We start from the raw sequence: 13,157 nt of genomic DNA on the forward strand, positions 1-13,157 counted from the left end.
TTAAAAATTTTAAATCACATTTGGCCGGAGCAATAGCACACCAAGTAGGGTGCTTGCTTGCATGCGGCTGACCCGATTTTCACTACCAACATCCCATATGATCCCCCAACCACCTCCAACCTCCAGGAGTGATACCTGAGCACAGAGCCAGGAGTAACCCCTGAGCATCAGCAGGTGTTGCTCAAAAACCTAAAAAGGAAAAATAATCATATTCCTTAGGTGTTTATCTCCTTAATCTGTAAAGTGGATAGAATCAAATGAGCCACAAGAAGCTAGTTGGCTACCTGAAGTTAGAGGTGATTCTGTCTGAAGTTGGAGGTTGTGGAAAGGGATTGAACATGGCATGCATTTTGTAAGTAGAACCAACAGATCCAAAACTAGTTGAGCCAATAGTGGCAATGAATGGTGGTACACTTATTTTGAGATAGAAAATGAAGAACTAGTCAGTAAGGGAGAGAATTATATTGTTTGGACCATATTAAACTGCATTTCTTGGGATTAGTTTTGCCAAAAATATTCCGACTTTTGTCTTATCTAGTAAATGCTACTACCCTTCTTTTGGGAGTGGAGAATCAACATAAAATAAGTGTTCCTAGAGCTCCTACGAAAGAGGAAGTGTCGCTGAGAGCTTACACTGCTCGCTGCAGACTGAACAGGTTACGTCGTGCTGCATGTCGCTTGTTTATGTCTGAGAAAATGGTGAAAGCAATTAAAAAGCTTGAAATTGAAATTGAAACGAGGCGGTTAATGGTTCGAAAAGATAGACATCTCTGGAAAGATGTAGGTAAGTAAGGGAAAGGTCGAGATCTTCAGATTAAAAATCACTAGAGATTTTGTATTCCAGAGTCATGACATGGCTTTGTTTCCTAAAATCTACATACTTAATCAAATATATTGATTAGAATGAAAGTATCCCTGTCACTATCCTCCCGTTGTTCATCGATTTGCTCGAGCAGGCCCAGTACCATCTCCATTGTGAGACTTGTTACTGTGTTTGGCATATTGAATACGTCACGGGTAGCTTGCCAGGCTTTGCCGTGTAGGCGAGATACTCTTGGTAGCATGCCAGGCTTTCCGAGAGGGGCAGAGGAATTGAACCCAGCTCAGCCAGCTGGCTGCGCGCAAGGCAAACGCCTTACTGCTGTGCTGTCGCTTCATCCCAGAATGAACGTATATTTAATTTAAACTACGTTGTTTTATACAAGTGAAACATTCCATTCCCCCCCTCCCCATGTAACTTTCTATTAAACTTTATTGTGTCTGATTAAAAGTCTGATTTTACTGCTTTTAAATGCATTTCAGGAGAACGGCAGAAAGTCCTGAATTGGCTGTTGTCATATAATCCTTTGTGGCTACGAATTGGCCTAGAAGTAAGTATACATTTCAGTTATGTTTTGAAAATGAAGTTTTTTTTATGGTATACATTTATTTTTATTTATTTTTATTTATTTGGATGGGAGGTTTTGGCCACTTCCAGGGGTGTTCAGGGTTTCCTCTTCATGGTGCTAGGGAACCGTATCTGGTGTGAGGGATCAAACCAGGGTTGGTCACATACAAGATAAGCGCCTTAACCCTCTACTGTTTTTCTGACCCCTATAGAGCTCAGGGGCACGTCTGACTCAGTTTAAGGATCACTCCTGGAGGTACCTCTAGGACCATCTATGATTCCTGAGATCGATTCAGGGTTGACTGAGTGGAGGAAGCACTCTACTTGCTTTACTATCTCTCCAGTCTTTCAATAGACTTTTAATAAATTATGACTTTGTAAAGTAATTTTGTTAGTAATTAATTTAGTCTTTTCGTACAAAATTTAGGTTCTTTAGTAAATGCTCATTAGCTAACTAGACTACCGTTACGTATTATGCCAGATCATTACATAACAGGTTTCTTATCATATATTGTATTCCATATATGTGTATATATGTGCCCTTTGGCACTGGATATAATAATAAGTATATTTATCTGCTTTTTGAGTACTTGTGAATGGCATTCCTTGCTTTGGCAGTTTCGAATGTGTTTTCTAATTTAAACCATTTAAAAACTCGGTGTTTCTTTTTTGAGGAAACTTCTGTTCATTTCTTCTCCCCATTTTTTGATTGGGTTGGAGCTTTTTTTTTCTTGTACAATTCTACTAGTGTCTTGTATATCCTTGATATTCATCCCTTATCATATGACCCCGCAATACCACTTTTGGGAATATATCCCGAGGATGCAAAAAAGCACAGTAGAAATGACATCTGTACCTATATGTTCATTGCAGCACTGTTCACAATAGCCAAAATCTAGTGCCCTAGAACAGATGACTGGTTAAAGAAACTTCGGTACATCTACACAATGGAATATTATGCAGCTGTTAGGAGAGATGAAGTCATGAAATTTGCTTATGAATGGATAGACATAGAGAGTATCGTACTAAGTGAAATGAGTCAGAAAGAGAGGGACAGAGAAGGACTGCACTCATTTGTGGAGTATAAAACAACATAACATGAGGCTGCCACTTAAGGACAGTAGATACACGGGACAGATAGATTGTTCCATAGCTGGAAGCCTGCCTCATGAGCAAAGGGGAGAAGGTAGCTGGAATAGAGAAGGGATCACTAAGAAAAAGATGGCTGGAGGAATCAGTCGGGATGAGAGATGTATGCAGAAAGTAGATAAAGGACCAAACATGATAACCTCTCAGGGTCTGTATTGCAAACCATAATGCCCAAAAGTAGAGAGAGATTATGGGAAATCATGTCTGCATGGAGGCGGGGGAGGGTGGGAAAAGGGGGTTATACCGGGGATATTGGTGGTGGGGAATGTGCACTGGTGGAGGGATGGGTGTTTGATCATTGTATGATTGTAACCCAAACATAAAAGCTTTTAACTGTCTTAAGGTGATTCAGTAAAAGAAATAAATACAAAGAGAGGGGAAAAAAAAGCCCTTCAGTGTTATTTCTACTTTATTGGCAAAGAAGAAGGTTAAATGTCAAGTAACTTGTAATTCCATCTTATATCCATTTTGATGGAATATTATTCATAAAAATATTGGAATATTTGAGTGTTTTATATGTTATATGGCACAATAATATTTATAATGTTTCAACTTAGTTAGAAAGCTTCTATTAGACTTTTGAAAATAGTTTTATTTCATAAAGAACCTGCTTTCATTTTCTTTAGTATCTTACTGATATAATTTTATCCTTTTTTTAAATTCTTTTATTGTCATCATACAGAATGTCCTATTTTAGGTTTTAGTAGCAAAATCTTTGAAACTAAAAGGAGTCTTTGAAATTTTCTGGCTTTTGTTGGTCCAGAAATTGGGGACTAGAAAGAACAAAAGGCAATAAAAACTGTCCATGGTCACACAGCCGTATCATTCCATTGCCTAACCTTCCTATTTCAATTTTATCAGCTTTTCATTAATTAGGACATGACCTGTCAACTGGCTCTGCTTCCTATATCAAATTCCAGAATTCACTTGAAATCGGCCCCCTTTACTAAGTATAAAGCCTTGTGTGAGAGAGATAAGAGCAGGCAGTCAGACAGCCTCTGATGCCAGGTGCAGTGTCCACCATTGCACACCAGCCTCGCTGGAAAAGCCCAGTCTCTCGCCACAGTCCAATGAGGCCGCAATGGCTTATTGTCCCACAAGGGATGTCACTGTTACTCTGTAGGATACTTTTATGGGTGTGATCTTTAAGGGTTATATGGAAGTATCAAAGTTTAAAAAAAAAAGTAAATAGAAATTTTGACAACTTATACTTTCTCATACTTTTGTATCTATTTTAGATTATAGAGTAAAATGTGATGTGGTTTTAATTTCTAATTGCTTTAAAAATCAATAATAGATATAATGATATTTATCTGAGTTCCTGTTTAAATCATCGGTTATGACTTCCGAACTTCCCAGATCTGAACTTATTATTATATGAAATAATTTCAGTGATTTTCCACTCATTAACTATTAGAAAAGATTTCAGTATTAGGTTTCTTTTGTAACTTTGTGTTATATTTAACGTGTCAGAGTCAAACTCGAACAGCATGACCACATTTGATAGTTGGCGCTTTTTTTTGTTTAAGTAAAGTAATAAAAATTTAGGTATTACTTATCAGGTGAACTTGAAAAGCTTGTCTTAGTCCTGAACTTTTCACCCTTTTCACCGTGAAATATATAGAATGTACAGTAAGGAATGTAGAAAACATTTGCATATAGCTTAAAGAGGTCATTTATTCACCTGTGTTGCTTGATTCGGCTACTTGATCGTGAGCAGTTTCTTAGTAGGTCTAAGTCTCTAGTTTCTTTTTCTTCTCTTTTTCTTTTTTAAAATTTTCTTAATTTTTTTAAGCCTCTAGCTTCTTAAACTGGATTAAAAAATGTGTTTTAAAATAAATTTATAAAGTTATTTGTGATTTATATATATTGTCAGTAAATATTTGACTCATACACCTGTTTTGTATATGGTGTTACATAAAAATTTCTTAGGCTAAATCAGGGGGCATCAGTGGGAAAAGTTTAAGAAGGTCTGGTCGAGTCTTTTTCCACTCTTGTATCCCTTTGCTTCTTAGAGATAATGTCATTCTGACTTCAGATTTATTCTCTTTTCAAGACAGTTTTTGGAGAACTCATATCTTTGGAAGACAATAGTGATGTCATGAGTCTGGCCGTGTTCATTCTGAATCGCTTACTCTGGAATCCTGACATAGCAGCTGAGTATAGACACCCCTCCGTCCCTCATCTATATGGAGATGGTAAGAAATTCTGCCTCTGCTGAGTTTTTTTGGTCATTGACTCCTCATTCTCCCTTTTCTGTTTCAGTGTTATTTTTTGCACAAACTGGTTTTAATGGGCTCCTCTTTCTACCACACTCCTTCCACCACTGTCATTTTATATCATTTCCTCAACACTATTTACAGTTTTTCTTACGTCTTTGTTGTCTCTACCCACTTTGCCCCCTAGAAGGTCTAGGAGCGTCATATTTATTTAGTTTGCTGTTGTATACCTGGTACCTAGAGTAGTGCAGCTTATATTAAAATACTTGTTAAATATTTACAAGTGATATGACTTAAAGTTCTTGGTCTTTATTTTTTTTCATCCATAAACTGAAATTACTAAATGGGACCTGTCCCATAGAGTCATTGGTTGAATATTAAATTGGTTCATGCATATTCAACACTAAGGAAAACTTATTTCTGTTTACTGTTTTTCTTTAACGTCATATCAAACAACAAACAAACACTGTCCTCCCATTGTTCGTCGATTTTGCTTGCGTGGGCCCAGTAACGTCTCCATTTTGAGACTTGTTGTTACTGTGTTTGGCCTATTGAATACGTCATGGGTAGCTTGCCAGGCTTTGCTGTGAGGACGAGATATTCTCGGTAGCTTGCCGGGCTCTCCAAGAGGGGTGAAGGAATTGAACCTGGGTCAGCCAGGTCAGCCGGGTACAAGGCAAACACCTGGCTCGGCTGGGCTGGCTGCGCACAAGGCGAATGCCCTACCACTGTGCTATCACTCCAGATGTCATATCTTTTTTAAAAAATTAATAAGTTTTATTTAAACACCATAGTTTACAAAGTTGTTTCAGGTGTTCAGTATTATGTTATCATTTCTTGAAGTGAAACCTTTTTTCCTAAACTAATCTGCTATATTTTTCTGAACTTTTTTTAAGGTCATGAAGAAGCTTTGTCTAAGTTTACTTTGAAAAAATTACTGTTGTTGATTTGTTTCCTTGATCATGCTAAAATATCCAGACTCATTGATCACGATCCTTGTCTCTTCTGTAAAGATGCCAAATTCAAGGTACTGTTTTTACTCTCCATCTTGTGGTTTATATTTCACACTTTATGACTTTCACATGCTTTTTTAATGTAGGTTCTCTTTAGAAAAAAGGGAGTTTCGCAAAGCACAGTACTCTGGAGCAAGACAGGAAGTCAATCAGTAGTTCTCACCTTCCTCACTCTGATGGTTCACTACAGCTCAGCCCCTTACTCTCAACTTTGACTTGGGAATGAGTGCAGCTATGCTTTTGAGGAATTAGTTTGGGGAAATTTCCTTCTGTAATTTTACAATGTTATTTTTGCTTTGTTTCTTCATGTATAGAACTACTTAAAGAATTGGTCTTTCCTTGAACAGAAACATGCTATTGGAATATAATTCCTGCAATTTGTTTCTTTGTAGACAAGTAAAGAAATTCTTCTGGCTTTTTCCCGAGACTTCCTAAGTGGTGAAGGCGATCTCTCCCGACATCTTAGCTTACTGGGCTTACCTGTTAACCACGTTCAGACACCATTTGATGAATTTGATTTTGCAGTTACAAATCTGGCTGTAGACTTGCAATGCGGGGTGCGTCTTGTGTAAGTATAAGAAACTGAAGTATTTAATGAAATAAACTAAAAATTTGCGGAGAAGTATTTTTCCTCCTGCAGTTTACTTTTTTTGCTCCTTTATATACTAAAGCAAATGTAGGGTTTAAGAACTTTTGGGTAAAAATCAGCAGCACTTAATCTAAGAATCTGAGCCAGGAACACTATTAATTCTAGGCCTTGTTTGTAACTTTGTCTCCTATTTATCTATAGTTTTTTTTTTTTCCTTTGCTGACCTGTTACTAGGAAGTTTAAGTAGGAAATAATTGATACCCAGGAATCAGAACTGAGAAAAGTATAGAATAAATTAAAATGATATTAATATTAAAATAACACTTTGTCTACAGTGGTTTTTTGAGTACTGCATCATTTGAGACCAGTTTTGGTCATATTTTTCTTTGTTCATCATACTTGCAGAAAAGTAATCTGACATAAAATGGATTGCCCATGTTTTACACAATAGTTTTGGGACATAAACTCCATTTATTTTCATATATGTTTTTACATACTAATTTCAACTGAAAATATCTGATGGTAGGCGAGCAATGGAACTTCTTACACAGGACTGGACTCTCTCTAAGAAACTCAGAATGCCAGCAATAAGTCATCTTCAAAAGATGCACAATGTTGACATTGCTCTTCACGTTCTTCGGTCACGAGGCATTTCCTTAAATGATGAGCATGGTAAGTTGTGCAACAATAAAGTTTTTTTCACCGATAATTATATGTATAAAAATTGAGCTAATGGACTATCTTTTTGTTTATAGGAAATACAATCCTAGCCAAAGATATCGTGGATAGGCACAGAGAAAAAACTCTCGCATTGCTTTGGAAAATAGCGTTTGCCTTTCAGGTATCGTACTTTTGGTGTATTTTGTATATATATTTTTTTTCTAATTTAATCTTCACAATAAAGTTGGTGTTATCACTACTTCATAGGCGAGGACATTGAACTAAAACTTTACATCACTGACAGGAAGCAGAGCTGAGATTATAATTTAGGGTTTGTATACTTTTAAACCTGCAGCTGCTCAAATACCTCCTGGTTCATCCTTTGATCTGCATATTTTCTATCTGCTATACATATTAATCTATAGTTATTTGGATTTCTAAACAGAATAGATTTTAAAAAAAAGTGTAAATTGACCTTGGCAGTTCATATTTGTGCTGTTTTTCAAAGTCATCTGTACTTAACCAAGACACAGCTATCACTTCCAGGCAAACTCTCTGCCTTTTGTGGGCAAAAAATTGCCTGATTTTGGAGGGTTAAAAATAGCATAAAAGGTGGGGGTATGATGCCGCCAGCAGGTCAATCTGTACCTGTGAGGCTAGTGCATCAGCAGCCTGATGCCACCGTCAGGCTTTCAGATACCCCAAAATTGCTGCTGTGCCTTTGGCCAGACCCCAAAAACTTGTAGCAAAGTTTACCAAGAAAGTAAACGGCCCATAGTTAGGTATGTGGAGACACACCCACAAGCCACCTCTGGCTCAGTTATGTAATTGGAGGCATGGCCTCTCTGGTTCCTGATCGAACTGCTTAACAGCCATGATCACAGAAGCTCAGAAACGAATCTTGGAACCCAAAAGCTTTTGGGAGAAATGCGTCCTGTTCCTGCCTTAGGTTACTGGGGCTGGGCCACTCCAGGTGGGAATAGGTTTTGTGCCTTAACCTATTCCCCTTGGCGGCCTGGTGACCATCATCCTCCAGAGGCCACTGGACAGTCAGATTTGGGCCTGCAGTGACGAGACACGCGGGGCCTGACCAGATGGGGGTGGAACCGGCACTTTCCTCCCCATCCCAGCAAGACCCCAAGTCGCCGCCTACAAACGGCCTCTCTGGCTCCTGATCAAACTGATTAATGTCCATGATCCCAGAGACTCAGAAACAAATCTCGAAACCCAGCGGCGATTGGCAGAAATGCATCTGGACTGCATATACGGCCATGGCTCCAGAGGCAAAAGGACTTAATACAGAGCCTGGCAGCTTGCAGCAGAAAAGTGAATGGACCATGCGTTAAACTATGGCGCCATGCCTTCCCGGGAGAGAAAGGGTGTTGCTCCCTTCTGCCTTTCTCCCCGCCAGCAGCAAGGTCGCCTCCTCCTCAGAGCCTATAGGAAAGCCACATATGAGCCTGCATTGACGGGGCAACTGCAATCTCATGGAAAGGGGAGCGGTACTGGCTTGTCCTTCACGCCCTACCCAGGTCACGAGTTGTCCCCCATGAGCGGCTCTCTGGCATGGCCTTGGCTCCAGAGGCAAAAGGACTTAATCCACAGCCTGGCAGCTTGCGGCAGAAAAGTGAATGGACCTTGAGTTAAACTATGGTGCCATGCCTCCCCAGAAGGGAAAGGGTGTTGCTCCCTTCCACCTTCTCCCCCCCCCCCCAACCCCTGGGCAGCAAGGTGGCCGCCACCTCAGAACTTATAGGAAAGCCACATATTAGCTGGCGGTGACAGGGCAACTGCAGTCTCATGGGAAGGGGGGCGGTACCGGCTCGTCCTTCACGTCCTACCGAGGTCCTGAGTTACCCCCCATAAGCGGCTCTCCGGCACAGCCATAATACCAGACGCACAGAAACCAGTCTCGTAATGATCTGGCTGGCTCTTTGCAGAAATCCAAAATTACGTGGCCACAATAGTGGTCGCGCAACATTATATGGTTATCATAACCAGCTATATAAAACAAAGTACTTCACAATGCCTTTTCAGCAATTCTGATTGTTGAGGGGGAGGATTCTAAACAATAATGGTGCATCCTTTGTCGAAATGATGAATGTAATCAATGTAGAGGAGTTAAGTAGAAATCATCTGCCTCACAGGCATTGGGTGGGTGGGAGGGGGGTATATTGGGGTTCTTGGTGGTGAAAAGTGAGTACTGGTGAAGGGAAAGGTGTTTGATCATTGTATGACTGAGACTTAAACCTGAAAGCTTTGTAACTTTTCCCACAGTGATTCAATAAATAAATATAAGACGAAAAATAAATACAACTATGAAAAAAAAATAGCATGAAAGGGGCCAGAGCGATAGTGCAGCGGTGTTTACCTTGCATGCTGCCAATCCAAGTTCAATTCCCATCATCCTATATCCTGAGTACCTCCAGGAATGATTCCTGAGTGCACAACCAGGAGTAACCCCTGAGCATCACCAGGTATAACCTAAAAAAAAAAAAGCCCCCCAAAAAAAAACCCATGAAAAACAAGGATATTTGTCATTGTTTTAGGTGGAGATTACCCTCAACGTAGATCAGTTAAAGGAAGAAATTCACTTTTTAAGTCACACGCTAACTATAAAGAAAGCAATATCTGCACTGTCTTGCTATTCTGATGCTGTTGTTGATAAGAAAAAAGAGAAAAGAAAAAGTAGTTCTTTTGAACAATATAGTGAAAACATAAAGTTGTTAATGGATTGGGTGAACGCAGTTTGTGCCTTCTATAATAAAAAGGTAAGCTCTTTTGTTTTACCTTAGTATCTTTAGATACATTTTGGTTAAAATCAATCATATTTAATGCATAAACCTTTTCTTGCATTCCTTAAATAATTTATCTATGTAAGGAACCCATTACTTACATTAATAAGAGAATTGTGTACTCTGCTTTACCTAATTTAAGATAGCACTGATTTTGAATGCACACTTATTTTATGTGTCACTAAAGGAAAAAATTTACTAGGTATTTATGAAAGAAACATATACAGAATTGGGGAGCAAAGGATCACAATCTTATAAAGGTAACAGCAAATAATTCCACAAAACAAAGGATTAGTAAATTTACCACCAAAAAAAAAAGGATATGGATCATAAAACTAGTAATATCTTTTTTACTATGTAGTACAACTTATTGTGTTTTTTTCTGGTATTTTTTAATCAGGTGGAAAATTTTACAGTGTCTTTCTCTGATGGCCGTGTATTATGTTATCTCATTCACCACTATCATCCTTGCTATGTGCCTTTTGATGCAATATGTCAGCGTACCACTCAAACCGTGGAATGTACACAGTCTGGTTCAGTGGTGCTAAATTCATCCTCTGAATCCAATGGAAGTTCTCTGGATATGTCTTTCAATACACTTGATGAAGGTTTGCTGCTTTTGTTTAAGTAACTTTTTCATTTTCTTTACCATGTCTGAACTTTGCCTTGATCAGTCTGACTTCCTTCTCTCTTTTTATTTGCCTTGTAGAAAATACTTCAGAACTATACAAAGACCTACTAGAAAATGAAAAGAAAAACTTTAAGTTGGTTCGGTCTGCGGCTAAAGACCTTGGTGGAATTCCTGCTATGATTCATCATTCTGATATGTCAAACACGATTCCTGATGAAAAAGTAAGTAATGTTTCTTATTTAATAGCTCTTACTACTAAGAACCTCAGAAAATAGTACTTATATATATTCTCTGTTATATCTATTATATATATTTCTTAGGTTGTTATTACGTATTTGTCATTTCTTTGTGCAAGACTTTTGGATCTTCGTAAAGAAACAAGAGCTGCTCGGATTATACAGACGGCTTGGAGAAAATATAAACTGAAAAAAGATCTAAAACGACATCAGGTACTTCTTAAAAAATGAAAGCACCTTACATGCATTGTAGTATATTGGGTACCGGCTGATTCTGATCTTTACATTTTATGGATCTGTGAAATTGTTCTCTATTATAATAATTGGGTTTTGAGTTGTGGATAGATATTTTTCTTTGACTTCTGATTTTTTCCACTCACTTAGTCTGCTTTAGGGTAAATGAGTAAGTTTTTTTTACTTTGTAAATTTGTGGAAGAGAAACTGGATACACTTTATTCTACTTTTGTGCTTTCCCTGTTGGAATTTTGTCTGTCTCCAATAGTTGGAGTTTTCCATTGGTTGCATAGGCCCACGCTGTTTCCAATACTGCTTGACCCTGGGTGTTAAGTGTCTGAATTTGCAGTTTATTTAGCCAGTTCATTTGTTTCTCTTGAAACTGTCTTTTAATTCCTTATTCTTTATTAATTTAAATAAACTATGTTGTTTCTGTTGTTTTATTTCTTAAAACTTTTTTGATCCAGGATGCTACTTTTTAATTTCAGTACAGAATTTTTCATTAATATTAAAATAACTTCCTGAGCTTATGAGACATGTTATTCTGAACAAGATTAATTCTTTTACCGTACTATTTCTACTAACAGTACTTATTTATTGGGGGAGGAGGGATGGGGAAAATACAGCAAGTATACATAACATGATTGCTCAGCTATTTCAGAAATCGGTTCAACCCAGTATTGCTCTTCACTTTGGGTTAAAATATATTTAAGGTAAAGTTCTTCATAGAACTTTATATGTAGCACTGTCCTCCCGTTGTTCATCGATTTGCTCGAGAAGGCACCAGTAATGTCTCCATTGTGAGACTTGTTTTTTGGCATATCGAATATGCCACAGGTAGCTTGCCAGGCTTTGCCCTGCAGGTGGGGTACTCTCGGTAACTTGCTGGGCTCTGCGAGAGGGACAGAGGAATTGAACCCGGGTCGGCTGCGTGCAAGGCAAACTCCCTACCTGCTGTGCTATTGCTCCAGCCTATAGAACTTTATAATACAGTTAAATTTTGGCAACTCTATTCTATATAGAATGTATTATCTCATATCAGACCTAAAAGTAAGATGAGTTGAAATTATTTAACTTGACCTGCACAGAATCTTGGTTATAAATGTAGGAAGGTTACCCTCTTCAGTGACCTCTGCTATTGTATGTTTCCTGCTCATCTTCACAGAATCTGCCCTCTTGCCCACATCCCTTAGAGATGTCTCTCTACTGTCTCTCTTATCTCCTTTTGCTGCTTTTAATTTTGTTATATCCAATAAATCACTGCTAAGTCTGGTGTTAATGAAACCTTTCCCTGTTTCCTACCAGTAATAAAATTTTGGGTATCCTGTTTGGCTCATTAATCTATTTAGAGTAAATTCATGTATATACTCTAAGATGTGTATATACTCTAAGATAAATATTGAATTTAATTCTTTTGCATGGGAATATTCATATGCCCTGTCATCATTTATTGCAGTATTTCTCATAGAATGAGTGTAGCACTCAGATTATTTATCTGTGGAATTGAGAATTCCAACCTCTCCCATTCTGTTGCTCTAACATATTTGTCTTTATGTGTGCACCATATGACCACACTATTATTGTAGTTTTGTACTATGCTTAAAAATTGCAATGATGTGCTTTTAACTTGTATCTCTGTAACCTTCTGGATCATAGGTTTTAGAGTGTTAGTCTTAAGTGATTAAGCATTTAATTCATATCTGTTTTGTGTTTTAGGAGAGAGACAAAGCAGCAAGAATTATTCAGTCAGCTGTAATAAAATTTCTAACTAAACGACGATTGGAAAGAAAGGTTAATGCAGCACTCACCATTCAAAAATATTGGCGAAGATACTTAGCACAGAGAGAATTGTTGATATTGAAAAAGGAAAAACTAGAAAAAATTCAAAATAAATCAGCATTAGTAATTCAGGTATTCAATCTATGTTTTTAATGATAATAGTTTTAATTACATTTTAAAGATGAGAGTATAAAATTTTAAATTCCTATATTTTCTGTTTCTATATTTAGTCCACTATTAATATAACAGATATTTAATATTTTCTAGCTACCAGTGAAACTGCTGAGTTCAGCATAAGACTCAATTTGACATGCCTACTTTGCTCTAAAGGGGTCAACAGTTTCACTCTACACTATTTACTTTATTACACATAGAAAATTAAAGGAATCACAAATGTAGAGTAAATATAGTTTTGTTTTCCTTACATATGATGGCTTACACTGATTGATTTAAATCTTTGAACTA

General features: G+C 37.7%; 1 protein-coding gene across 1 annotated transcript in view; it reads left to right on the plus strand.

Annotated features, from left to right (window-relative positions):
- The window catches only part of ASPM (assembly factor for spindle microtubules), a 44,303-nt gene that overhangs the window by 10,037 nt on the left and 21,109 nt on the right, over window positions 1–13,157 (plus strand). Inside the window, exons 6-17 of the mRNA XM_056110729.1 lie at window positions 539–784; window positions 1,303–1,370; window positions 4,593–4,734; window positions 5,652–5,782; window positions 6,161–6,336; window positions 6,884–7,029; window positions 7,113–7,198; window positions 9,567–9,788; window positions 10,213–10,420; window positions 10,522–10,664; window positions 10,764–10,892; window positions 12,630–12,824. Coding sequence (XP_055966704.1) covers window positions 539–784; window positions 1,303–1,370; window positions 4,593–4,734; window positions 5,652–5,782; window positions 6,161–6,336; window positions 6,884–7,029; window positions 7,113–7,198; window positions 9,567–9,788; window positions 10,213–10,420; window positions 10,522–10,664; window positions 10,764–10,892; window positions 12,630–12,824 — 1,892 coding nt within the window. The remainder of the gene's footprint in view (window positions 1–538; window positions 785–1,302; window positions 1,371–4,592; window positions 4,735–5,651; window positions 5,783–6,160; window positions 6,337–6,883; window positions 7,030–7,112; window positions 7,199–9,566; window positions 9,789–10,212; window positions 10,421–10,521; window positions 10,665–10,763; window positions 10,893–12,629; window positions 12,825–13,157) is intronic.

The sequence above is a fragment of the Sorex fumeus genome, unplaced genomic scaffold (genome assembly GCF_029834395.1).
Source record: "Sorex fumeus unplaced genomic scaffold, SorFum_2.1 ptg000010l, whole genome shotgun sequence".
Classification (NCBI taxonomy): Eukaryota; Metazoa; Chordata; class Mammalia; order Eulipotyphla; family Soricidae; genus Sorex; species Sorex fumeus.